At 40.2% G+C, this 27,263-nt stretch overlaps 1 protein-coding gene across 7 annotated transcripts in view; it reads right to left on the bottom strand.

Annotated features, from left to right (window-relative positions):
- The window catches only part of DLG2 (discs large MAGUK scaffold protein 2), a 1,351,614-nt gene that overhangs the window by 146,864 nt on the left and 1,177,487 nt on the right, over window positions 1–27,263 (bottom strand). For all 7 annotated transcript variants that reach the window (XM_036258408.1, XM_036258403.1, XM_036258404.1 and 4 more), the window contains one exon: window positions 23,181–23,295. In XM_036258408.1, coding sequence (XP_036114301.1) covers window positions 23,181–23,295 — 115 coding nt within the window. The remainder of the gene's footprint in view (window positions 1–23,180; window positions 23,296–27,263) is intronic.

Below are 27,263 nucleotides of genomic sequence, written 5' to 3'. Positions count from 1 at the left end.
TGAGATCATAATAATAACAATTAGTAGCTATCATTTATTGAGCATCTTTTTCCTATGGACCAGGCACATAAAAACAGTATCTGATTTTATTTATACTAAATGATTATGTGGTTGTTATCTACATTATAAAGATGAGCAAAATGAGACCTAGAGAGTAAAATAATGTATCCAAGTTACACAATGTAAATGGAGAAATCAAATGAAAATCAAAGTCATCTGATCAAAGGATTTAAGTTTTAAATGCATCACTATTCTGGCTCTCAACTGCAGGTTGCTTAAAAAGTAACACAAAACCACCTGGCCAGAGTGACTCAGTTGACTAAGCATCATCCTGTGTGCTGAAGGGTTGCTGGTTTGATTCCAGGTTGGGGAATGTGTGGATCGACGGTTCTCTCTAAGCATGTCCTTGGGTGAGGATTAAAGAAAAATGCCTGCCCGGTGTGGCTCAGTTGTTGAACATTGATCCATGCATCAAGAGGTCGCTGGTTCGATTCCCGGTCAGGGCCCAGGCCCAGGTTGTGGGCCAAATTCCCAGTGGGAGGCATGTAGGAGACTGCCAATGAATGGTCTCTCTCATCAATGTTTCTATCTCTCTCTCCCTTTCCCTTTCTCTCTCTCTAAAATCAATAAAGAAAAAAAAAAAGTAACACAAAAGAATTGCTGTATTCACATTCCCGGTTTTTAAAATTTTCCTCAAAAATAAGCCAGATCCAAAATAAATGTTATTTTACAGAGACTATTTTAATGGTCTAATCTATTTATATTTCAGGCTGTAGTGAATCACAGTTTTGGCATTATATCTAGAACTGTTATTGGCTGTGGTCACTAAAGAATTCTGTGTTTTAACATTGGAAAACAATTTCATAGTCCTTTTGGAGTGTAAAAGAAACTGGATTTAATATTATATGTATATGAGGGGGAGAATATTATGGTAGGAGACCATGCTATTTGATAATTTCAGCACTATAATTTTAAAAATCAGTAGTCCTGGTAACCAAGGCTGTGATTGAATCATGCTATAAAAAATGAAACACTGTGTGTTGGCTGGTCCTAGACAAACTGACAAGCTTTGTTCTACCCTTTTGAAACTCCAGGTATTATTTACACACACCCAGCTGTAACACTGAATCCCTTCATTAAAATATTTTTTTTACACTTATCTGGAGGTAAAAATAGAAATATTTGAATAAGACCACTTATTTTTTTTTTTTCCTTTTGCTCAAATACTGGTTAGAAAAGAAAATTGTAAAATTCACTGAATGGTACTGAATGATTTATACTAAAGCTTAACGAAGCCTCCTTGAGTGGTGCTCAGCAGCCTGTCCTGTCCTTTGTCCTCCCAGCAGTAAGGTGCTGGGACACCGTGGGGCCACGGAGAACTCGTGTCCCAGCGGCAGTGGTAGCCATCAGGTGATTTCATAGCTATCCAGAGGCCATTTCTTCCTATTTTCCTGTTCTCAAGGAGCCAATCTACCCTCATCTTCTTTGGGGGTGAGAGGGACGGTGGTCAAGTGGGAAGAAAGCATGTCTTTGGAGGAGGCACAGGTACAAAGGTTTTAATGCCTTTGTATTCTTGACCGGAGCCACGAGCTTGGGGAAAGTGTGCATTTTAGACTTAAACCACGGGAGAGGCTTTAATTTTCCATGTGAATCCTTATAAAGAACAATTTATTACTGATCTGTTCATCTGTCCTTCTGTTTCCTCCCAACCCCCAAGGGCAGGCACCGGGCTAGGTGCTTTATATCCATACACAGGCACCAGAGCAGAGCAGTAAAGATTCAGACCTGGGTTTGAATATCAGTTCCACCATGGAGGAGCTGTGTGATTTAGGACAGGTTTCTCGATGCTCGAAACTTAGTTTTCTCATCATAAAAGGGGTAACAATATTGCCTTATCTCTCATTGAATTAGTGTGAGGGTTAAATAAAGTAAAATGCCTCACATACCTAGGCCCTGATAAATAGCAGGCAGATTACGTAGCATCATCCCTATTGTAGGTATGAGAATACTGAAGCTCAAAAGAGGTAGGTGACTTGTCAGGATCTCAGTTCCAGTAAGTGAGGGAGCCAGGGCTGCACCCTAGAAACATACAAGCACCTCACAGCAACACACTCCTCCTTTGATGAGCTCACAGTCTAGGCAGGAAAACAGTCACCTAAACGTGGATTTTTCTGCAATGAGAGGAGGGGGATGTGATGATGTGGGCCAGGAAAGCTCCTGGAAGACTTGGTCCCTGAATTGGGTCTTGAAAGGCCTTTGAGAACCTTTTATTATTATTATAATTATCTTTATTGATTTTTAGAGAGAGAGGAAAGGAAAGGGAGAGAGAGAGAGAACATCGATTGGCCGCTTCCTGCATGCCCCCCAAGTGGGGATTGGGCCACAACCTGGGCCTATGCCCTGAATGGGAATCAAACTGATGACCTCTTGGTGCATGGGTCAACACTCAACCACTGAGCCACCCCAGCCAGGCCTTTTATTATTATTTTTAATCTTCACCCGAGGATATTTTTCCACTGATTTTCAGGTAGAGTGGGAGGGAGGAAGGGAGGGAGGGAGAGAGGGAGAGGGAGAGGGAGAGTGAGAGGGAGAGGGAGAGGGAGGGGGAGAGGGAGAGGGAGGGGGAGAGGGAGAGGGAGAGGGAGAGGGAGGGAGGGAGAAAGGGAGAGAGAGAGAGACATTGATGTGAGGGAGACATATCGACTGGTTGCCTCCCGTGTGACCCTGACCAGGGCCAGGGATTGAACTGTAACCGAGGTATGTGTCCTTGACTAGAATCAACCTGCAACTCTGGTCCGTGGGCCCATGCTCTAATCACTGAGCAAAACGGCCAGGGTGTCTTTTGAGAACTTTTAGACAGAAATGAAAAGGAGGAGACTGCATTCAAATTGAAGAAGAGGCCAGTGCAAAGGCAGGGAGAGATAAAAGAGCAGGCTGCTCTCTGAGACTGTACTCCAGGGTCTGTAGGGGAAGTGGCAGAGGGGTGCAGAGGTGGGCATTCTGATCAGGATAATCTCCTTTACCTGGTAGGTGATTCGGGGCCACGAACAATTGAAATAAATGATGAAGTCAAGAGTTAACATGGCTGGAAGGGAATCACACTTGAATCTTTTCCATTTCACTTGGAAACAGAACATCTCTCCCAGCAGGCAGGCTCATCTAATGTTTCCATGCCAACTGATTGCTAAGACCTGGGATAGGCTTAAGCCCTAAGGTGGGGAGTGGCGCAGATTAAAAGGGGAGCCAAGGGAAAGGCCAGGGTCAAACCAGGGGGTGGGTGGGAAGGAGGTGGGGGCAGTGCACTACAGAGTGGGGAGGAGGGAGCTGCAAGAACCAGAAATGGGATTGGGTAAACCTAACTGTACCTGAATTCATTGCAAGCCTGGTCATCAACACACACACACCCCCCCCCCCACACACACACACGACATTCAAATAAGGTATTTTGGCATTCACCTGTACTAGGAACATTTTCAGAGGGAATCTCTTGTAATTTAATAGCTTCCAATCAGTTTCTTTCTTATTCACCAGAACTTGAGAAGTGAATGTTAGAACTGTTTGATTCTTAAGCAAGCTTTCCATTTTTTTCAACCTGCTTTCCAAAGTTACTTAGTCTTGAACTAGGAAATTCAATTTTTGCTAAGTTGGCAAATTATAGCATTAGGTTTAAGGTTGGTTTTCAAATTTTGAGTCTGAAAGTCTGAATGTGATCAAAATTGAAAGCTGTCCCAGGCGCTGGCCTTCCCCATAAGCTGCAAGTCTGCATTAGATTTCTGTGCAAGAAACCTGAGACATTTTAAGCTCAGGTCAATGAGGAAGAAAGTAAAGTTAAAAAAAGAAAAAAGAAAAAGAAAAGATAAAATAGTGGTTCTTAATGTTGCTGCACACTGGAATCACTTAGAGGAGCTTAAAAAAATATATCAATACCCGGGACACATTCTGAGAGATTTTGACTCATTAGGTTTGGGCTGGGGCCTGAGCATAGTAGCACTTACAATATTGTGATTTATAATGAGAAATTTGAATTTGGTCTTTGTCCCATTCCTGGCACAGAGCTCCTGAAACCCTTGGAATTTCCTTTGTGATAAGAGCCATCGAGGTGGATTTTATTCTTCATAACCAGCCCCTTCAACACACCTCAGGTTCTGTTACTGAGGCGCCTTTTGGAAAGTCCCTCAGCATGGAGGCTGCTCCCAAGGCAACCAGCTTTCAGCTCCTGACCTTTGAAGGAGGGAGAGGGGCTGGAAGTTGAATTAATCAGGAAAGGCCAATAAGTTAACCAACCATAATTACATAACGAAGCCCGAATTCTAAATGACTGGAGTTCAGGGAGCTTTTGGGTTGCTGAGAACGTGGAGATGCCAAGAGGATGGCATACCCAGAGAGGGCACAGAAACCCTGTGCCTCTTCCCCATCCCTCGCTCCATGCATTTTGTTAGTCTGTGGGGGGTCTTTTTCCCCTGAGTTTCATCCTTTATATAATAAACCAGCAATGGTCCACGTAAACTGTCTTCCTGAGTTCTATGAGTCACACCAGGAAATTATTCCATCCCAGGAGGAGATTATGGAAATTTCTGGTTTATAGCCAGTCAGAAACATAGGTGACAACCTTGACTTGGGATTGGTCTCTGAAGTAGGACAGTTTGGTGGGACTGAGCCCTTAATCTGTGGGATATGACACTATCTTCATATAGATAGTGTCAGAATTGAGATAACTGTAGGACATCCGACTGCTATCATAGAACTGGTCAGCGTGGGGAAAAAGAAACAAAACAAAACCCCCCTCCACATCTGGTATCAGAAGTATAGTCTTAGTGAATAGTGTAAAGGAATACAAAAGTTCTGTCCTTACAGCTCCCCAGGTGATTCTAATGTGCAGCCAAGGTTGAACGATGCTGAGGTCAGGGTTGAACGATGCTGAGGTCAGGGTTGAACGATGCTGAGGTCAAGGGTGAATGAGGCTGAGGTCAAGCGAGAAGAGCCAAGTAGTACAACAATCCTCTGGTAGAGACTCCTCATGGCCCTTCTCCCAGGAGACAAAGCCAGTGTGGACTGGTTACAGTGCAAAGAGGCTGGGGACATGACAAACCCCAGCAGGGGCTTCCATCCTTGAGAAATACCTCTTAATTAAGACAAACCCGTCTAAACTGAACATAGGATGGTGAGGTGGACATCAGATTTGAACAACCTTTTCTTGTGGGTCTCCCCAGCAGATTGGGAATATCCTAAAGCAGGTCTGAGTGGTTTTTCCATGTATTCCTTGAACCTATCTAAGTGCCTGGCACACGGCTCTCAATAATTGTTTATAACATGGATAAATGGAAAAATTCGAAAAACAAGTGAATAAAATGAATGTTAGACCCATTTTTTTTACCAGACTCGTTTCCCAGCACATTCATGAAGTCTTGGAGATGGGCAATAGCAGCTTTCATGAAAAAAAAACAACAACAAATAAACAAACAACCAGAAGTTCTCCGTAGTTCCAAATGAATCGAACAAATATTTATGAAACTTCTTTGTACTTACACTCTAAGTTAGACTCCAAGAGCCACAGACTGAGCCTTCCAGCAAAGATCAAGTTCTAGAAGCATTGACTATTGGTTCTATATAGGTCCGTGATTAGTTCACCATTTTAAAAGTCCTTACTTAAACTATTTCATTGGTATAGTATGGATGATTTGGGTTTGTGTGGCTTAAAAAGTACAGCTACTAGTATTTTCTACAGGGCTGGAGCAGATCATTCAGTACTTTCTGTTTTCAACAGTGTTAGAAATAAATTCCAAAGAGCACTATTCCCCAAATTTGACCTTATCCCTAGTGTTAGCATAGGTTGCTAGTTAGTAGTATTAACAAAGGAAGGGAGCAAAAGGAATCAGACATAATACACTAGGGAGCTGAACAGGACCATAAACCTGCTTCATTAGGAAATTGCAGCCTACAGAGGCTCAACAGGGGACTGCTGCATCCTCCACTCTCAGGACTTAATCCCCCAAGTAGGCAGGAAGGGCAGGAATGACCTGATCCTTATGGTCATTAGCTGGGATTATCGAGGTAGAGAGACAGTAAAGGGGAAATTCCTCTGCTGGGCGCATTCACAGCAGAAGCCAAGATGGTAACCATAAAGGGGAGGTGTCTAATCTGGGCAAAAGATCCGATTGGTTAGGGGGAGGACCCAACACAAGCCCTAGAAGGACTGAGAAAGAGATTGGTCAGTTTTAAAGCCCGAGATAATCTAATCAAAGCTTAAGAAAGGCAAGCTCCCCTGACCCCAACATGAATTTGTCTGCTGGTTTGCTCACACATTCTCTCTGTCGCAGCCACATGGGGCCCCAGCTCCGGCTCCAAGTGCGGGCCTGGCAGCCATGCGGGCTCCAGCGTGAGCTTGGGTCCTGGGTACCGCAATGTAGGCTGTACTGGCCAGAGCGCAGCCAGTACTGGACTAAGTTCTGGCAAGGACTGAACCAATGGCAAAGAATTTCTGGACCCTGGTCATTTTTCTGGGCTTGATGAAGACAAGGCTGGATGCCTTCCACAGCAGGACAGGAGACAAGACACTGGGAACCTTGGTGCAGTCCTTCATTTCTATTCCAAGAAATCTTACCACTACATCTTGTCCTCCCATATGGGGTTCCTGAAATTTTTTTTTTTTTTTGCAACTTCATGGAAGGACCCCATTTCAACTGGCAACACTAGTAGAACCTGGTATTCTTGCTTAAATCCTGATTTCTAGGGGATATTCATTATGAGGCAAGCATTGTTACATAGGGTCTGTAAATCTTCAGAACACCTTATCCTGCAAAGACCTGATGGCAGCATTTTTACTGGCAAAAGTTAGGGGAGAGGGAAGAGAAGAAAAGTAGGACATAAATAATATGGTCTATTTTGTGGCAGACAGTTTTCAATGCAGTTCACACTTTTGTTGGCTTTATTACTTTTAACAACCCTTTAAACTGGATATTATTGTTCCTATTGTACATTAAGGAATGCGACCCGAAAGGTAATCACTCTCTTCTTTTACCATAGGTTAATTTTTCCTATTTTTAAATGTTATACAAATGGAATCATACTGTGGTAGACAGAATAATGGGCCTCCCAAAGATGTCATTGCCCTAATCTCCGAAATCTGTGGCTATGTTACTTACATGGCAAAAGGGACTTTTAGATGTGGTTAAGGTTAAAGACCTTAAAGTAGGGAGATCATTCTGGATTATCTGGGTGGACCCAATCTAATCACTAAAGTTTAAAAGTCACAGAACCTTTCCTGGGTAGATAAGAGAGATGCAGATGAGAAGGAGTCAACTAGCAGTTCATAGCTTTTAATACGAGCTGTGGAATGTGGCAGCCTTTAGAAAATGGAATGGTGCTCTGTTGACAGCCAGCAAGAAAGCAGGAACTGAATTTTGCCAACAGCCCAAATAAGGAAGGATTGGATCGCACCTCAAACTTCCAGAGAGAAATGCAGCCTGCTGATACATTGATTTTAGTCTGGTGAGACCCTTAATGGACTTCTAACTCACAGAATTATAATATAATAAATATGTGTATTTTTTAAGCTACTAAAAGTATGGTATTTTGTTATGACAGCATAGAAAACTAATATACTGATACTATTTTGTATGTATCTGGCTTTGTTCACTCAATATTGTATTTGCAAGATTCCTACCTGCTGTTGCATGGAGCAGCTGTTCCTTTTTATTGATGTATAATATTCTCTTGTATGAATATGCTACAATTTATTTACCTATTCTGTTGTTGATAGACATTGGTTATTTCCAGGATTAGGCTATTATAAACAACGCTGCTACAAACATTCTGGTAGTTATTTTGTTGAGCATATGTATTTCTGTTGTATATATATCTAGAAACAAATCATAGGGTTAAGATGTTCAACAATAGTAGATACTGACGAACAGTCTTACAATGTGGTCCTACCAAGTTACCTCTCATGAGCTCCGTATGAGAGCCTCCACATGCCTGACAGCACTTGCAATGAATAGTCTTCAATTTTAGCCATTCTGGTGGTAGAGTGGCACTGAGGTTTAAATTTGCTTTTTCCTGATGACCAATGAAATAAACATTATTTTCTGTATGAACTGACCTTTTACATATCCTTTTTCATAAAATACCTATTCAAGTGTTTGGATCATTTTTAAAAATTTTGTCTCCATCTTTCCTTAATAACTTGTAATAGTTATTTATATATTCTGATCCTTTTTCCCCAAATTTGCAGCATTATGTATCTTTTTCTATGTTCTGTTTACATTTTTATTCTACTTATGGTATCTTGTGATGAACAGAAGTTTTTATTTTACTGTAGTTTAATTTACCAGTATTTTCTTTATGATTAGTGTACTTTGTGCCTATATTATTCTTTCTATATATCACTGGATTCACTTTGTTGATATTTTATTTTGGATTTTTGATCTTATTAAAAGAGATCAGACTATAAATTTCTTTCTTTTTTTTTAACTATAAATTTATTTATTTATTTTTTGTACGTGCCCCTAGCGGGAACCGAACCCAGGACTCTCTAGTCCGCAGGCCAACGCTCCAACCGCTGAGCCAAACCGGCCAGGGCATACATTTATTTTTTTATAGTGACCATGTCATGTTTTGGTATCAAGGTAATGTTGACATTGAAAAGAACCTAGAAGTGTTCTCTCTTTTCTAATTTCTGGGAGAATTTGTGTATGATGTGAGGTGATTGCAAACATTATTTTACACAAAACTTTCTGAGTTATATACATATAATCCTCATTTGATAAAAGAGGCTGAGGTCCAGATGGAGAGGAAATGAATTGCCAAGGTCACTACAGAAGCACTAAGTGGCATAGCCAGGATTCAAATCCAGGTACTTCTGACTGTAAAACCCAAGCTTCTTGCCTATTTCATTATGCTGTGAACTCATGAATGAATGGCTAAGTTGGTATTCTAGAGGTGCTAGTGTTTCATTCTATGACAGTCCCTAATTACTTCCTGCAGAGAGGAAATACACCGCCAAAGATACCCCCCAACCCAAAAACACAGCTTTACTTTGAACATCCCTTCTGACTTTTCAAATCCCTCCATTTCCTACTCCCCACATATTGTCAGATCCTGCAGCAGAGTCTGGATTTGGAATAATATAATTTTATTTTATCTCCCCCTCCCCCCCGCAACCAGCTTTAACTGAATCCTTGAGGACATATTTCACTCCTGACATAATCTACATAATATTTTATAAGTAATAGTCACTAAGAAAAACTGAAGCCCATTTCCTTTCCACTATCCCATACTTGCTGTAGGCTAGTCAGAAGGTCTTCCCATCTTGGATGCACTGGCCCATAGCAGGAAACCTCATGCCTCTTTGCTGAGAATGCTTGTTTGACAAAGGGTGTGACCCTGTGGTTGACAGTTGAGCCATCATAGCTGCTTGTCAAGGATCCACTCACTGACCCTCTCTAGGTCCTTTATTATTGAAGGAGATGGACTATACATTAAATGACTACATTTTCTGACACAAAACACACAGAACTTTCTATAACAATGATAAGTACTGACAGGAATGAGGGAGCAGACATGAAATTAGGGACTTCCAAGAAAATGTGATATTTCCCAAAAAACTAGACACTAAGGTTAATAGCAGGGATTAGGCATCAGACAGACTGAGTTATATTTGTTCTCCTTTGGGCAATAACATAAACTATCTAACTTTGGTTTCATTAACTGTAAAAGGGGGAAAATAATGACACTCCCTTGCAAATATGATGAGATTTATGTTCTCATCACTATCTACATGTCCTCCAGATACCTGAATCCATTATATAACCAAGGAGTCATTTAGTGTATTGTGGAGATGGGAGTAGTAAGGGACATCCATTTGTGAAGGAAGGGTCAGGAATAGGAAATTTTAAGAACAGAGAGAAGTGTCATCATCTTACAAAGAACCAACAATGGAATTCATTCGACGTGGGAAAACTCCATTAACCTGGCTTCACAGCAACCAGAAACACAGAGAGCCCTTCTTTAAAAAAAAAACAAAACTATATATATATGTGTGTATATATAGATGTGTGTATATATATATATATGTATATATATATGTTTTTAGTGATTTTTAGAGAGAGGAAGGGAGAGGGAGAGCAAGATAGAAATATTGATGAGAGAGAAACATCGATCGGCTGCCTCCTACACAGTCCCACTGGGGATTGAGCCCGTAACCCGGGCATGTACCTTGATCGGTAATCAAACCAGTGACCTCTTGGTACATGGGTAGACGCTCAACCACTGAGCCACACCAGCAGGGCCAGAGACCCCCCCTTTCTTAATGACTAACTTAGAGCCCTCTTAATAGGAAGAGAGGGACGAACCCATTCAGAAGAAGCCGTGGGAAGTGGTTTCAGAGCTTTGTGTGGGAATGAAGAACGACCAAGTTACTTTAAGTGAGAATTTATGTGTTTATGTTAGAGGTCATAGAAACTGCCAAATATCCTTTTTATTATAAAGGTCTATTCAGTTGACATCTCATTTTCTCATTATTTTACTCACAGAATCAGGTTTTTTTAACAGTGTGGGATCCTGCCTTTGACAGGCCAGATCTGCATTGTTAAGAACGTGAAGGGGAACAGACACTCCTCAGGCAAGTGGTCTGGTCTGCGGCAACGCAGTACAACAGTGTGGTGACACAAAACTGAAACAACTCTAAAGTGATGGTGTCTTTAAAAAGAATCTGCCCTGCCCTGCCCTGGCCGGTTTGGCTTAGTAGTTAGAGCATCAGGCTGCGGTCCAGAGAGACTGGGGGTTCGGTTCCCGCTAAGGGCACGTACCTTGGTTGCAGTTTGTCCCCGGCCCTGGTTGTGTTGTGTGGGTGGCAGCCACTCGATGTGTCCCTTTCACGTCGATGTTTCCCCCCCCACACACACACTCTGTCTGAACAAAAAGGCGAAAAATGTCCTCGGGTGAGGATAAAAAAAAAGAATCTGCCTTTAGAATGGAAAATGACATAAATGTAAAATAAAAATACAATTTTAAAAATAATGAAACATGGTTTTGATGATGGAAAATTTCTTATTAACTCTGATAAATATTATCAAAAAGCCAGCATCAGTTTATCCCAGAGGATGGGTCTGGGCTTCTTAGTTACTGAGAAAACTAGTATGAAAGGTGAAGAAAGTACAGGAGGAAAAAGAAAATCTAAATGATGGTTTTCTTTGCCAAGAAAGAACACAAGTCAAAATGCATCCCAAGCATTTTAGAATCATTTAGAACCAAAAGATTCAGGATTAAGAATTAAACCGTTTTGCCCGGCTGGTGTGGCTCAGTGGATTGAGTGCCCATGGACTGAGAGGTCCTGGTTCGATTCCTGGTCAGGGCACAGTAGATGAGAGAAACATTAATGTGAGAGAGAAACACCGATCGGCTGCCTCCAGCACACCCCTACTGGGGATGGAGTCTGCAACCCTAGCACGTGCCATAACCAGGAATCAAACAGGGACCTCTCAGTCCATGGGACGATGCTCAATCCACTGAACCACACCAGCTGGGCTTGACAATATACATTTTAAAATCTGAAAATTTTTTCCTGAAGCTCAGATTGTAGTACTATTTTTCTTTAGTCATAAAATGTCTGTCCTTATAGAAAATGATGGCAGTAATAAAAGGGATCAATTAGAAATATATATCATGATGTGTATATGTGTTTATTATTCTTAGAATTCTTATTTGGAGAAAGTAAATTGTCAATCCAGGTCAAGTCCCTAATTTTCTTTTATTCTAACATTGCAGGTCCCAGCAACATCTACAAATCTTGTAGCTTCTGCATTTAGAAAACAACATGTGGAAAGAAAGCCAGCAGCCTCACAGGCCCCAGTAATCGCCAAAATCCTCTGAGGCGCTTGGATACATTTCTTTAACATGTAGGCCTGAGGAGCAAGGCAAGGAGGCAGAAACCTGCAGAACAGGAAGACAAAAGTGCACTGCAGGTGCTAAGTGAATGCGAGATAATGACACTACTTAGCTTTTGAAAGAGTTACATCAGTGGAGAGAAATGATACAAAGGGGATGCTGAAAGCTTCTCAAGTACAACAGGACTGGAAGATAGTTTCTACATATCCTAAAAGCAGACATAGGGATAATTTATATAATTTATATAAAGCACTCTGTTAGGTAAAAGACAAAGCTTGGATCCTTGGAAATGTTCCCAACACTGACTTTTGTTTCTTATACCTATAGCCCTGCATACTGCGAAAAACACTTATGCTCGCAGTTTTGAACAAAATGTCCCTAAGCCAGGTGTCAGCAGGAGTGGGTGTAGGACTGTACAGGTGCACAGAGTCCCGCACTTAGTATTATGCTCTGCTCCCACTGTCTTGATATTCAGATATTTGAACAAGGAGCTCCCCATTTTCATTTTGCTCTGAGCCCCACAAATTTTGTAGCTGGTTGTGGGTGTCACGCCACATGTTCCCCGATGTGTGCAGGGCACTTTGTATGATGGGCACTTCAGTTGTGTTCTTTGATCTGGATCTCTTTTTGTTTAAGGCTACTCAGGCTACAGACTCTGTCTGGGCAGAAGAGGGGCAGAGAATTTGTTCATACTGTTGTCATGGCCGCAGCTCAGTGGGGACTCATTCAGTTTAATCACAAATCCACATGCTCTGGGCATCTTTGAACCAGAGAATAGGATCGAAGGTGACTGCATGGTATTCAGCTACCCATTCCACTTTAATAATGGGTAGGTAGTTCTACAAAAATTGTGTAGTATGTATCATGGTGGTAAATGAAACACACGGCAAACACTAGAAAAAGATACATGTGAGTTGTGTGTTGACACATCTTTAAAGAGAGTGGACTGAGGCTGTGGCTTGGTACTATTCTATACCTGGAGAAAGGAGTAGATAGTTCAGCACTCTGAGCCTCAGCTTCTTATGTGAAAAAACAATGTCCACTTATAGACATATTGTATCAAATCAATCAAAATAAAATAAATAAATGAAAGTCCTTCAAAAAGCCACATAGCCCCACAGGGAGGGGCATAGACAGCATGTTTAGGTTCCAGTCCCAGTTGAACCTCATATAGGTAAACGTCAAACCTGGCCTCCATCTCCTCTTCCTTAGAGTGGGAATAAAAATAGCACTTATCTCAGAGAATTTTTGTGAGAATTAAATAAAATAATCCACATAGGGTGCTTAGCAAATTGCCTAGCACAGAATAGGATGCAATTATGATTTGTTATTTATTATGATTGTGACTATTAAGTACTTTAAAAGTACTTGTGAATAATATTTTACAGTTCTTATGGATGTATAATAAAAAGGAAAATGGATTTGAAGTTTAACCTAGATTAAATGGCCATTTGTTTGGTTAAATGAGTTTTTAAAAACATAGCCTGATATGATTATCACTACCGAACAGGACAGTATAAGCATTTGATCAAATAAAATTTGAATTAAAGTTAAATGCTCGCCAATCTAGTGACATCATAATTCATTCCCTTGATTGATTCAGCAGTTACCACATACGTGACTGTGCAGATATAGATTGTGACCTGGCAAATCTCCATCCGAGAGGTACTCACCATCCAGTGGAGGGACAGGTGAGTCAGCAGGTGTGAAAAGGTTAGACGAGAGCAGTTATGTGATGCAGAGGAACACAGAGAAGCATGTGCTCAACCTTCATTTCTGAGTCATTGATGGTTCTTCTAATACCTTGTTCTGTTTAATCGTCATCTTCAACTGCCACTCAAAAAGTTTACTCAACAAGTATTTAAAGAATTCCCATAATGTGTCAAGTACTGAGATTAATGCAATAATATCTTGAATCTGTTTCCTTGCTCCTAACCTAACCTCATGATTCAGTGCGACGGTTCCCTCAATTTTTCCATGCCCTCACCTTTCACCTATTCTCTCCTGTGAGTATCCTGTGACCCATTTTTTACTGTTCTGCTTTCTTTTCTAGCTAGAGCTATCTAGATTGTTCTGAAGTAGTAATTTTGGGCTAAGAGGCCAAGACCTTTGGAAATGCGAGATTTCTGGAAATATGATTACCATGTGGGGGTGGGGGGTGGGGGGACAGGAAGCAGACCTATGTTGGTAGAGTGAGTCTTGAGTGCCTCAAGTGCAGAAAAGATGCCCTATTCATCTTTTTACCCCTAGGGCCCAGTACAGTATGAGGTGGATGGCTATGACTCAGAAGAGGTTTTCTGGATGAATGAACGAGTGAGTGAGTGAGTGAATGAATGAGGGCCTACCATTAATAGAAATGGTATCTGGATTGTAGATTTTAGGATAGAGGGTTAGAGGGAAATGTGATGGTCAATGAAAGGGTCACCATGGTACTTTTGTCCTTCTTCCTATAGAAATCTAAAAATTAGAAACCTTTTAAAAATCAGGGCCAGCTTATAATTTCAGGAGAAAAAGAAAACTTCTCCAGATCCCTAGTGACTCCTCCTCCTTTCTATTTCAGGCGTAAAACTAGCTGCCTGAAGATAAGACCCTTTATTCCACAATTAAGATGCAATTAAAAATGCAAATGCCTGAAAGAGTGAACATAATGCTAATAAGTCTCAACCTATAAATGGATAATCAAAAGCTATTCTGCGTTAAGGGAGGCACCAGCGTAGGAGGCAAGCTCTGAGCACCGCAAGAGGTGTGGGGACCTCCCTTTACCTAGTAAGTCCCATCTAGTAGGCTCTTTCATAGACTTCGTTTAACTTAATCCAACAAGCCTGTGTACTAGGTATTATGTTCATTTTATAAATGAGAAACTCAAGCCACCAATAAGAAACTTATCCACCAATAAGACTTGAAGTCCAGACCAGAAACCAGGTCTATAGGGAGGACATCTCTATAAAGTATAAACCAAACAGGTCAATCAGTATGAATTTAATCTGTGCCCCTACAGGGTTAGCGTTGTCTTCACCATATTGTATATAGAGTACAATAGGCATGGGCTTCAGTGAGAAACACACCTGGGTAAAGAACATGGCTTAGCCACATCACACCTTGTGTAGGTAATCTTTAAGTATCTTCAGACTTCATGCATAGCACTGTTGTATGATTTAAATGAAGTCAGGAGTGAAGCATTGGCATATAAGCTCTGGCCCTTCAGTGTGGCTCCTGCAGGGTACCCGGACATTACAATGCCTTCTCCAGATCTCTTCTCGTTTCTCAAGTCTCAACTTTCTGTCTCATGCTGTTCGACTGTTTCAGATACTGCCCCATGTCTCTCAGTAAGATTTTAAGAGGGGTAAAAAATCTGAATCCAAGTTTTTATTTCTTATTCTGCGGCAATACATGGTATTTCTGAATGAGTAAATGATGATTTTGCTAAATAAGAATATATGTCAATGAATGAGAGGCACTACAAATGCCACAGTCAGCCAGCCCTGTGCCACGTACTGGGCCAGGGGTACACACAGGTGACTGTGACATGGCCTCTGGGAACAGCTGTTGAGAGCCCGTTTGGTCCAAAGTTGAGGAGAAAGTTAAAAATCTGACCTATTAGAAAGTCCATGCATTTCATGGCTTTGCGTTAAACTTCCTTGAGAAATCCATAGCCAAGGGAAGCTGGAAGCAGTTTGCACTGATGAAGTCCCTTGGCAGGCTCCATTCCACATTCTTACCATCCCTGGGTCCCTGACCAGCAGTGCAGTGGGGGCAGGAGGTGAATTGGAAGGATATGCTACTGTTTAAAGAAACAACAACAACAAAAAGACCAGAGTCTCATATTTATAAGATGATGTATCTTTCCCCTCCCACCAAAATTAATCGGGTGTGAATATTCTTCCACTAGAATAAAAACCCATCAGGATAAAGAATCCTGCCTTGGATTTGTTTCCAGGACTCCCCTCAATGTAATGCCCAGCCTTATGAACTTAGAATAAAAGATTAAGGGTGTTGGGAATGAAACACAGGATGAGCTTTGCCCTGGCCCTACTCCTACCCCAAACTCTCTCACTAAGAGGGTATAAACTGTGTGTGCTTGTCTAAATTTATCATTGAATTGGGCCCCAGTTTAAAGAGAGACACAGAGCTCAGCATGCACATGGAGCAGGCTGACAGGCCATGAGTGCCAGCTGTGTCTTGGAAATCCCAGGACCAGTAGGTAGCAGTGCCTGTGTTCTCAGGACATGGCCAGACTCCATGTACTTGGTGGCAGCCCAACTGGTACTGAACCTCCACAGCATTGATTGCTCAAAGATCTTGGCTTCTATTCTATTTTTTTTTTCTGCATCCATATAGAAGAGTGTAGGAATTAATTTATTCTGCAAATATTTATTACGGAGACATCTTTATGTCAAGCACTGTGACATGAGACATTAAGGATAAAATTAAGACATTAACTGAGGTTTGCAGGTCCCGTAATGAATGGTATTTCCATTTCAGGGAGCTTTATCATAAAACCTGAAGAAAGACCACAGTGATAACTATTTTTATAGATCAGCTTTATATAACAGTGGTCTTCTGGGCTGATTTTACTGTAGGAAGTCTTATAGGCATGTTGTAAAGGTTAGAATAGGAAGATAATTGCAAGATATATAACACATGAGGTAACCGGAATTGATAGAAAGATAACATGCACACAGTTTAAATTGCTTACAGATATGGACTACAAGAATCCTGAGGGAAGGAGGTGTGTGTGTATGTGTGTATGTGTGTGTGTGTGTGTGTGTGTGTTTAAATCTCTGTATCCTTAACATCTACCTCAGATTGGTACGCTGTAGGTTTAAGTACTTAAACCATGTTTGTTGAGTGGAAGCCTCAATATACTAATGAATCCATGTCTGAAAGCCTATTTTAAACAATGGGCAGGAGGCAAACCTGGGTGCCTTTGTCATATTATAACCTTTGAAACAAAAACTGTCTGAGGAACGTTGTGTTACCAATTTAAAGTAGACTTAGAACCACTGTAAAAAATAAATAAGTCCTTTAAATCCAGAACAAGGGACTTGGAGGGGGTGCAGAATGCAGAGGGGAAGTGGCTGAAATCACAGGGTTAGGGACATTGGTGACATCTAGGAAGACCTGGAAGGACCAGTTATAAGCGCAGTGACTCTTATCTGTGTCTCCAGTTGGATTCTTTTTAAGATTCTTCCTCTGGTTAAATTTTTGTGGGGAATGGGAAATGCCTGATGAGTTGACCAAGCTGGACATTCTGGAGCCGTAGAATTCTGGCCCTTCCCTTCAGCCTTCGTGGGGTCTAGAGGAACAAAAATGTACAAGGTTGCCAGGAACTCTGTCCTCCTGCCCTTGCAACAAGGGTGTCTCACCTGACTGCTGAGAAACAGTATCTTGGTCAGAATCAATTCTATGATCTCTGCAGAACAGGGAAGGGTTGCCTTCACAATAAATGATAAATGCCACTGAATGTGTCCATTGTGTCCCATGTGCCAGGTATTTAAATTCACTACTTTATTCAATTCTCACATCCCCTTTATGGTATCTTATGATTCTTTTCATTTCACAGAAAAAGAAGCTAAGGCAGAAAGACTGACTTGTCCAAAATCACTAGTCTAGTAAGTGACAGAATGCAGGAGCTGTGCTCTTAACACATCTGCTGCCTCACACACAAGACCCGAGTGTCTATGCTCACACCCCGTATAGCTCTGTTATCTTAAGACAATTATTTGATGTCTCTGAGTCTTGGTTTCTTTGTTTATAAAATGGAAGACATAGTCCCTGACTCTTCCAGTTGTTGGGAGAATCATATGGGAAAATAGTTTGTAGAATACTAGGATAACAGTGGACCCATGGAAGATACCCAAAAATGTTTCCCTTCACTTCCACTTACTCCTCTGCACCAGGGATAACCTCTCCCAAGTTGGACACAACACCAAGGGTCGGGGGACCCCAGGGATGCTAATGCACTATAGTGAAGATGAGTCTGCAGCTGCTGTGCCGTCTGCCTGGAGTTGCTCCTTGCTGTTTGCTCATCTACAAGCTGTAGAGAGTGACCCATTAATGACTTACTAAGTCAAGTTAATGAGATGTGACATTAATTTTTTTTCTTAAAAGAGTAAACAGAATGAAAAATAACAAAGTACACTGTACATAAAAAGTATTAATACAGTTTAATAAAATTTTCTTTTAGCATTGTGTGTGTATGGGTGTCTGTATTTACTGGGTCATGATGAAGAATGCATTTCTTACTTTGTGTAAAAAGACTTGAAGTCCTCTGGGTGAACTCATCTAAGATCTTCAAGAATCAATTCAGATATCCTGGCATTCATTCGGAAGCAATAAAAGTTCCAGGCCTTCCTAGAGCTCACTTTTCACATCATACTGCACTATGATTGTCTTCCCCTCATCTGCCTCATGCACCAGATAGGACTTTTCTGTGGATAGGAAACATGACTTTCACCGAGAGTCCTCGGTGACCATTATAGGTCCTGGCACAGAATACACACACACACACACACACACACACACAAAGAAGCTTGGTGAATGCATCAATAAATCATAGCAACTGCCTTTTAAACTCAAAATCACACAGAGAGGTTATTCACTTGAACTCTCAAAATCAATACCTTTTATTAACACATGAACATGGGCCAAGTTTCTCTTTCCCGGTCTTTCCTGTGACCTTTTTCTCCCCATTGGAAGACTTACCTGCTTTTCTTTCTTCCCCGCCCCATTCCCCTCGTGCTGAGAGTGTTTTTGCTCTCTTTTATCAGGAGAAAGAATCTTTCCTCCGCTTTTTGCACTTTTATGTGATTTTTAACCTGCTTATGTCTCTGACTGTTCTTAGTAGCCTTTAGATATAAAGGTCCATTCCTATCCGCAGCAAGAAAAGCCTTGTTCTCTGTTACAGGGATGCTTTTACCAGCGGGTAGGAAAGAAGGGGAGTGCGTATCAGAGGCAGGGAGACTGCAATCCGCTCGCACGGAGAGCCTCGAAGTACAACAACGTCTGCATTCCCGTGGCTCTGGAGCCCAAGTGCATCTACGTCTGAAGAACTGATAATGTACTTGTGGAGCATTTTGAAAAATATTTTATTCAAAATTTAAACATTTTATTTACTTTTAAGGTTCCACAACTAGATACGTTTCACAATGCAGGAAATACACAATACAAATAGCCCATTAAGTAGAATATTTCCAAATCATTCGCATAGAACATGCACAGTATTTTCATTAGCAACAAGCAACTCCATGTGTACAGCACTACTCAAGTACTTCAAGCACCTTACACAGAAGATTAAGAGAAGGAAAACAATTACAACTAGATTGGAAAACAAAGAGGGTTGGCTCAAGTTTAAAACTCTGCTTGGCTCAGATGTGGTAGTTCCCTCCCTGTCCCTTAAACACTTTCAGGCAAACAAATTGCTATCACCTGGGAGGATCATTTCTACTAGGAGAATGAGGCCAGTTTCTGCATGATCCTGAGAAGATGCATTCTTTCACGCACAGCTAGGGAAGGGCTAGAGGGGTGGGAGGGTGGGGGAGAGAGGGGGAGAGGGGGAGAGGGAGAGAGGGAGAGGGGGAGAGGGGAACAGGGGGAGGGGGGAGGGGAGGGAGGAGGGGAGAAGGGGACAGGGAGAGGGGGAGAGGGAAAGGGGGGGAGAGAGAGAGAGAGAGAGAGAGAGAGAGAAGAGGCAACTACAAGGGGAAGGGTGGTTTATGGTGAAGATAAATATTCTAGTAAGTCAGGTACATTGTTTATCACAGAACAAAGAGGCTGCTTGCTTTCTGGTTTAGGTTTTGCTTCATAGGAAAAAATGAATAATACTAAAGGAATTCCATATGTCCCTAACACAGTTTATCCTCTGAAAAAAAAAAACCCCAGAGGTTTATATTTGAATTTCTCTTCTCAGCTAACCTGTTCCTTAATCTAAGGGTCAGGTGCAATGCTGACAGAAGCAGACTGGGAATCACAGCTGAAATGCATTCAACAGTGGATTGCACATAGGCTGAGCCCTAGGAGGCAGAGTGATGTGGGGAGAGGGGGGTTGGAGATCTGACTCTGCTACCAAATCGCTGTGGGGTCCTGGGCAAATCTCTTCCTTCCTGGGGCCTCAGTTTCCTCTTCTGTAAATTAAACATTATACCTGATGATAGCCACGGCTCCTTCTAGCTCTAGAATTACACAAAGCTAAACAGAATAAAGAGGATAATACTCTAGGATGTTATTCTCAGATCAAAGGGACATGCTCATTATCTAATAGTTATATAATCAGAGAAACGCTGCTACCCGTTTATTTATGAAATAAGCATAACCAACTGGCGCTAGTCCTATTCAAGCACTCTAGATAAAGCAAGCATCTCTGTGATAATCCTATAGCCAAACTTGGTGCAAAAAAAACAGACCAACTCAAACAACAAAGGTTCAAACTTACTGAAACATTTTTAGTAAGAATTCCCCATAGGCCTTGCTATTCATTTCATTTTATTGCTTTTTTTTTTTTGGCAGGGGTGGAGGATGTCTGTTTTTTCGCATCACTTGAGAACAAGGCCAGGGGATGCTCTAAGTTCTTTCCCCCTGATTTTCACTCTATGCATGGCCTGTCTCTCTTCCAATTCTATGCTTCTAGGAGTCATTTAGATGCTGCAGTCAGCCCTCTACATACAAAATACAGTAAACACTCGATTTTGCGGACCTTGATTTAACAAACTTCAGATTTAATGGCAAAATATCTGGTCCATATGTCATATGTAAAAATTAACTCTGTTAATTTTTAAATGCTTTTAACAAACATTTGCTTATAATTAAATTAACAGGTTATTTTTTTTTTGGTTATTAATTCACTGTTATTTTTAACAAATTTTATAGGCCACATGTTGGAAAAAACACTGTAGTAATTTTGCCAACATAAATAAATATTACATATCTACAACTATATTCTAGATATTTAAATTCAAGAGTCACTGCTCATAAACAGTGTTTAGCAAATGACTAGCATGTAATCACACTGCATTGTGTGTGTGGTAATTGGTAACTGTTGTGTGGAGAGACTTTCTACAGCAGTTTTAACGCATGCAGGCCGATGTTCCCTCGTGTGCGCTAGGTCACTCCCAGCCAGGTACATTTGTTTACTCAAGGTGACTGGTGAATGCACCCATTTACTAGACCTATTAAGTATAAATTTAAAATTACAGTAATATATATGGAACACTTTTCTGTGAAATTCAACTTTTCATACATAATTTTAATTACACAAATGTGTCTACATAAGTAAAAACAGGTAAACTAATTTGTCAATTTTTTAACATATGCATTTGGAGAACCTACTTTATTTATTATAAAACGGACTTTTGGCTTTAACCGATACCCCCTTGCCTGAATTAGTCTGTTATATTGAGGTTTTACTATACATATTAGTAATTGAACACTGGAAACCAAATATCATTTTTGTATATTGTAGAAAAATCATTTGGAGAATTTCCCATGAAGTGTTAACCAGTTTTGAACCTCATATAAAAGCAGTTTCTCCTTTCAACACAACCTCCAACTGTTAGAGTGTTAACAAGATAATATTCTTTGTTAACTTAAGTCTTCATATCTTTTGCGTGTCATAGTTTTAATTACCAGCTTAGAGAATAAATGTTTGATTCTGATTAACACTACTATTTCAAATAAGTCTATTAGTTTTATATAATATAGTATCACTTCATTTAATTTTCCTAATGTACAACTTAATTGAAAGGACTAAACCATCATCAATGTATTTTCAGCAAACTTCTTCTAGTACATCAACACTTGGTGCATTCTATTTTTTAACAAGATACCCATATTATGGTAATTTTTCCTTCCATTTTTATTCTATATAATTGTTTCATTTTCATTAACCGATTTATCTCTATCCTATTAACCTAATTGACTTTCCCAAGTTGCTACCCAAGACTAAAACATTTCAAGATTAGAAAATATTTTGTAGCAGAAAGACCAGCAATAAAACATGAGTGAGGAGAACAGAAATAGCCACTTTCCATCATATATGTGACATCACTAAAAGACATGTTCTAGGGTAGTTCCCAATAGTTCCTTCCACAGATCACACAGAAGCATATCAAAAGAATCTTCCAAAACGCAGTTGGACAAATGTAGAACATTAATATTCTGACTTTGTGAAATTTAAAATCTCAGGGCGTCTGAGGTACTGGAACTGCCTGGAATAAGAAGGGACTCTACGCTTGTCCCAGTGGCCAGCAAATCAAGGCCCTCGAGAACCTGCCGCCTTCCGGAATCCTGCTCCCTTCTTGGCCCTGCTGTGCCTACCTAATACACACAAGAGATAACTTCATAGCCAAATGAAATCAACAGGTGAAAGCAATTCAAGTACATAATGTAGTGTCTGTAACACGCACCCCATGCCAGGAAAAGACCGCAAAATTTCAGGTGAGGAAAATAGGACCTAGGTGGGAGTCAGAGCGGATTCATGCTTCCTCCATTGGTACCTGGGTTCATTGGGACTATTAATTAGGCACCACTTTCTCCCTTTGGCTCTTAATACTTATATCATTTATAAAAGGACAGTTAGAACTGATGAAATATATTTTGGAAGGAATATAGGAGACTTATGCAAAGAAGCAGCACATGTTATATTTGAGTGAGGATAGATCTTACTCAAGAGTTAACTGTGAAGATGAAAAACTGGAAGGTGATTTAAGTTCAATCGATCTTTTTTTTTTTTCCTAGTAAATTAATGAGTTTTATCAGGCAAGGGACAAATAATTTTTGTGATTTAAGAAATGATTGGTAATAAGATGTGACAGAAGAAAGTCTTTCCACCAAAATTTGTTAGGGAAAAACACATAAAGAGTACTTCTGATATCAAATCAATACACCAACGTTAATGCAGTAGGTATCACGTAGGTTCAGAGGTGATACAGGAATACTTACTTCCCATACCGATGATGAGCAACTGTCCAGAGCTTTGGTCCATATAATCAATATAAGATTTATTAAAATTAAAAATGTTTTTATTTTTCCCATTATTTTTACTGCAACCTGTGCTAAGAACTTTACCCTGGGTCATAACATGGTCAAAAAGTAACCTGTTAAAAGAAGGGGCCTTTAACTAATTTAACATAATAGCATTTCAAAAATTCCTTCAAAAATGGTTAAACCTAAGGTCTTACAGTGCTGCATCGATGAGCCTGGGTTAATAAAACACATGATCCCTTGCTACAAGGTGTTTTTGTCTCCCCAAGTTGGATTGCTCACAAAGTGCAGATCACAGTAAGGACTGCTCCGCTGCCTACCTGACATAGAGGGAGCGTTTCTGATTGGTGCGCAGGGACCCGGACCCGGAGCTCATGCTGTGGTTCATCATCTGCTCTCGTAGGTCATGGATTTTGGCCTCAAATCGAGCGTAATCTGGGAATGAAAACAAAGGTGGCAAATTTGGTTCTGTGCCTCCAGAGTGTTAGAAATGCTGCCTCCTCACCCCCAGGCAGCCCATGTTGTTGGTTCCTTTGCCAAGCTACAGGAACATGCGCAACTCGGGTATGGTGGAACACTCAGGCTTCTCGTACTTTGTATTATTTACCTGCAGACATTCACGAGAGGAAAAGAACAAATCAGTTACTTCCCAAAACATAGCTAGAACATATACTGCCATCCCAATCTGTGAAAAGTCCACGGGGGAGGAGGAGGGTGTGGTTATAATGGGCAACACATGGTATTCTTGTGGTGACGGAAACATTCTCTGTCTTGACTGTGGTAGTGGATACAGGTACCTGCTCATGTGATCAAATGACATAGAACTAACCACACACACACACACACACACACACGTAAACGTAAAACTGGAAAAATCAAAGTAAGTTTGGTGAATTATGTCAAAAGCAGTATTCTGGTTGTGATAATGCGCTCCAGTTTTACTAAAATGTTATCACTGGGGAAACTGAGCAAAAGATACATGAGATTTCCCTAAATATGTCTTACAATTGCATGTGAATCTATAATAATCTCAAAATAAAAAGCTTAATTTAGAAAAGAGAAGGCAAAAAAATAAAAATAAAATAGTCCGTGGAATTACTAATGTTATGGAGTTAGAAACTCCATAATGTTATGAAACTAATGTTTCAGTGAGACTCCAGTGACCCTCAGCTGGATGGACCAGAGAATCAGGTAAAAAACATCATTCAATTTCGCTAAGTTTTTTTCTGCGGGGGTGCTGCTAGAAGTCGATCACTTGGGAACATACCTCAGTTTGGCACTATGACTTTAATATAAAAAGTCCACATGCCAAAGTTCATCAATTCTAAGACACACAATATATTTAAATCAGCTTCTCAAGACAATGGGGTTAGAAATGGGGGTAGAGAACACTCTCATATTAAATATATTTTAGAAACATTTAAATCTGAAAAAATATATGGGTCTAAAAAATTAAGAAAGCAGGTATTTTATCATATTATTTCTTTGTAGGAAAAATATTTTTCAGGTATACAATTCTACAGTACATCATCTCTATATTGTATTGTGTTTATCACCTCAAGTCAAGTCTTCTTAAACCTGTATAATTTCATTAACCAATGTCACTGTAATAAATTCAATTAAAAAATAAAAATACAATGAAAGAAAAAAATAGAATATTTTTTGCCAGATGTCAATTCAATAAAAATAAAGAACAAAGGTTTTAAGATACATTTGAACATAATCAGCATAGAAAAAAAAATAGCTTCTGAAGTTTTGATATTCTTGATCACAACTTGTGCTATCATCTCTGACACAATGCTGTCTTGCTTTAGAAAAATCCAGCAGCTGAAAGGCTAAATTTACCTTCAAGATAAATGCAAATAATAAATGATTCTTTTAATTACAAAGAAACTCATCTGAAGAACTTTAACAGAGGTTTTCAGTACATTTCAAAAAAACAATTTGATTTTCAATTTATTTGTAACTTTACATAAAAACAAGAATGACTAAATGACTGTAATAAAAGATGATCTACTTACAGTGTATTTTAAATTCATTATAAATAAAAAGTGCCACAAAATTAAATTAAAACTCAATTTACTAAATATCTATCTACTGGTTATTATAGGATGGGATTTAATAAAAGAAAAGACTTGACCTTGGTTTTCAATGATAGGCAACAATGACCTCTAAATGTAGAGTATTTTTAAACTTTAGTACTCTAAAGATAAAACCATAATGGTTGATAGGAAATTTTTAGTGCTTAAGTCTGCTGTTATCTAGATTTGTGAAGCTTCCTGTTTCAAACTGAGCTTTAAATAATTAAATCCTAAATGATTAAGCAGAACATACATATTTAAACTAACATCTATCGGCCATAATTTAAGATATTTACTTCATTCTATTTCAGCAGAGAAAACATTTATAACCATCAATACGACACTGTGTACAGATTTATTTATTTATTTATTTATTTATTTATTTATTTATTTATTTTTTATCCTCACCCGAGGACATTTCTCCATTTTTTGTTCAGATAGAGTGGGAGGGAGAGAGAGGAAGAGAGAGAGAAACATCGACATGAAAGGGACACATCGAGTGGCTGCCACCCGCACAACCCAACCAGGGCCGGGTACAAACTGCAACCAAGGCACATACCCTTAGCAGGAACCGAACCCGGGTCTCTCTGGACCACAGGCCAACGTTCTAACCACTGAGAAAAATCGGCCAGGGCTATGTACAGATTTAAATCATTGTGTGCAAGTCATATTTTCTTGCCATCAGAAAGAGTCCATGTTGCTGGCCACATAGCAGGGGCTGTGCTTAGTGCTTCATGGGCATTATTTTGTCTTATTTAAGTTACAAAAACAAAGTCCATGGATGTTGTAAAATTTGAACTACATAGAAAAACAAAGAATAAAATTGAGAGGTTCTCTTGTCTCTTCTCCCTTTCCTCAACTTCTCTTCCCTCTCACTGCTGTTGTTCCCTGCTACTCTTCCTAGAGGTACATACACGCTGTGCTGGACTTCCACAGATATTTCTCTCACCATCTGAACACACACACACACAAACTCCCATACATGTGCGATACCAACTAGAATCTTTCCCTACCTCCAACCAAATATATAAATACCATATTTCTTACTACTTTTAATTCTATAGTTTAGACAGTAATTTATTTAACAATTCCCCTATAGGTAGACATTTCTGCTGTTGTAAACATGGGTCTCAGGGTACACATTTTTGGCAAGTTAGTAGAGCACCATAGTGCAAGCTTTGCACAACATCAAACAGCCCCCATTAGCATGTTTTAAATTGTTGACAATATTACAGATGTCTCCCAATTTTCTCCCCTTTATTCCTCTCCTCCCATCCCCTGCCCCACCCTAGGCCTTCACCATATATATGTTATTTGGTTAATTTCTCTCCTGCCTCTCTCCTGAGATCTGTCAATCTGTTCCACGCTTCCATGCTCCTGGACCTATTTTATTCATCAGTTTATTATGTTCACTGGGTTCCATTTATAAGTGAGATCATGTGATATTTGTCTTCCTCAGAGAAGATAATCTGGCCTGTGATACAGAGCAGAACTCTTAGCTTCTTCTGATCCATGCTCCACACTGCAGCTTGATAAATACTACATGTCATCCCCTCCCCCGAGCCACTGAATCTTCCATCTGTTCCCAGGACTCCCACCTTTACAACTTTGATGACTTCACTACCATGATAAAAACCTGAAATGCCACCTCCAGCTGTCCCTCTTAAGCATCTAATTCAGTGCCAGTCTCCTGTCCCATTTGACCACTTTGCTACTTATCACACCTAATTTGCCGTTATTTGTGCAGTTGCACATCAGCCCAGTTGGGCTGAGCTAAGGGCAGAAGTCATGTCTCATTTTCCTTGGAATTCCCTGTTCCTAACATAGTGTCTGGTATGCAGGAGGCATTCAATAATAGGTGCTCGATAAACATTTTCTAAATGAGTGGATAAATAATGAATGTGGAAGGGAGCAGAACCATTAAGTGAATTCAGTTATAAGATGCCTTGTAGGTACCGAAATTGTCTGCTTTTAACATTAAGGTTTTTTAATGAGAAAAGATAACATGCTCCTCCTCTGGGACTTTTTTTCCCCCAAGGCTAAATATTCTAACTTCAGGACTTTATTCCTGTCTAATCACTGTGCTCCCAAATCCTGTTGTTATTTTTATTGTTTGCTGAGCAGTCTCTGCTCTCTCCATCTCAGCTGTGCCCTACATTGGTAACCCTTCTCTGATACTTAATCTGTATACAACCCGCACTTCATAAGGCTCTTCCAGCTGCCACATTTTATATATCACTACAGGATACTTGCTTTAATAGTAAACGGTGGTCTCCTTCCTGATGGCTCATTGGATCTCCAACATTTTTCCTGCCATGCTTT

This window comes from Molossus molossus, unplaced genomic scaffold (assembly GCF_014108415.1).
Source record: "Molossus molossus isolate mMolMol1 unplaced genomic scaffold, mMolMol1.p scaffold_m16_p_13, whole genome shotgun sequence".
NCBI classification, from domain to species: domain Eukaryota; kingdom Metazoa; phylum Chordata; class Mammalia; order Chiroptera; family Molossidae; genus Molossus; species Molossus molossus.
This window is presented reverse-complemented; position numbering and strand designations above follow the sequence as displayed.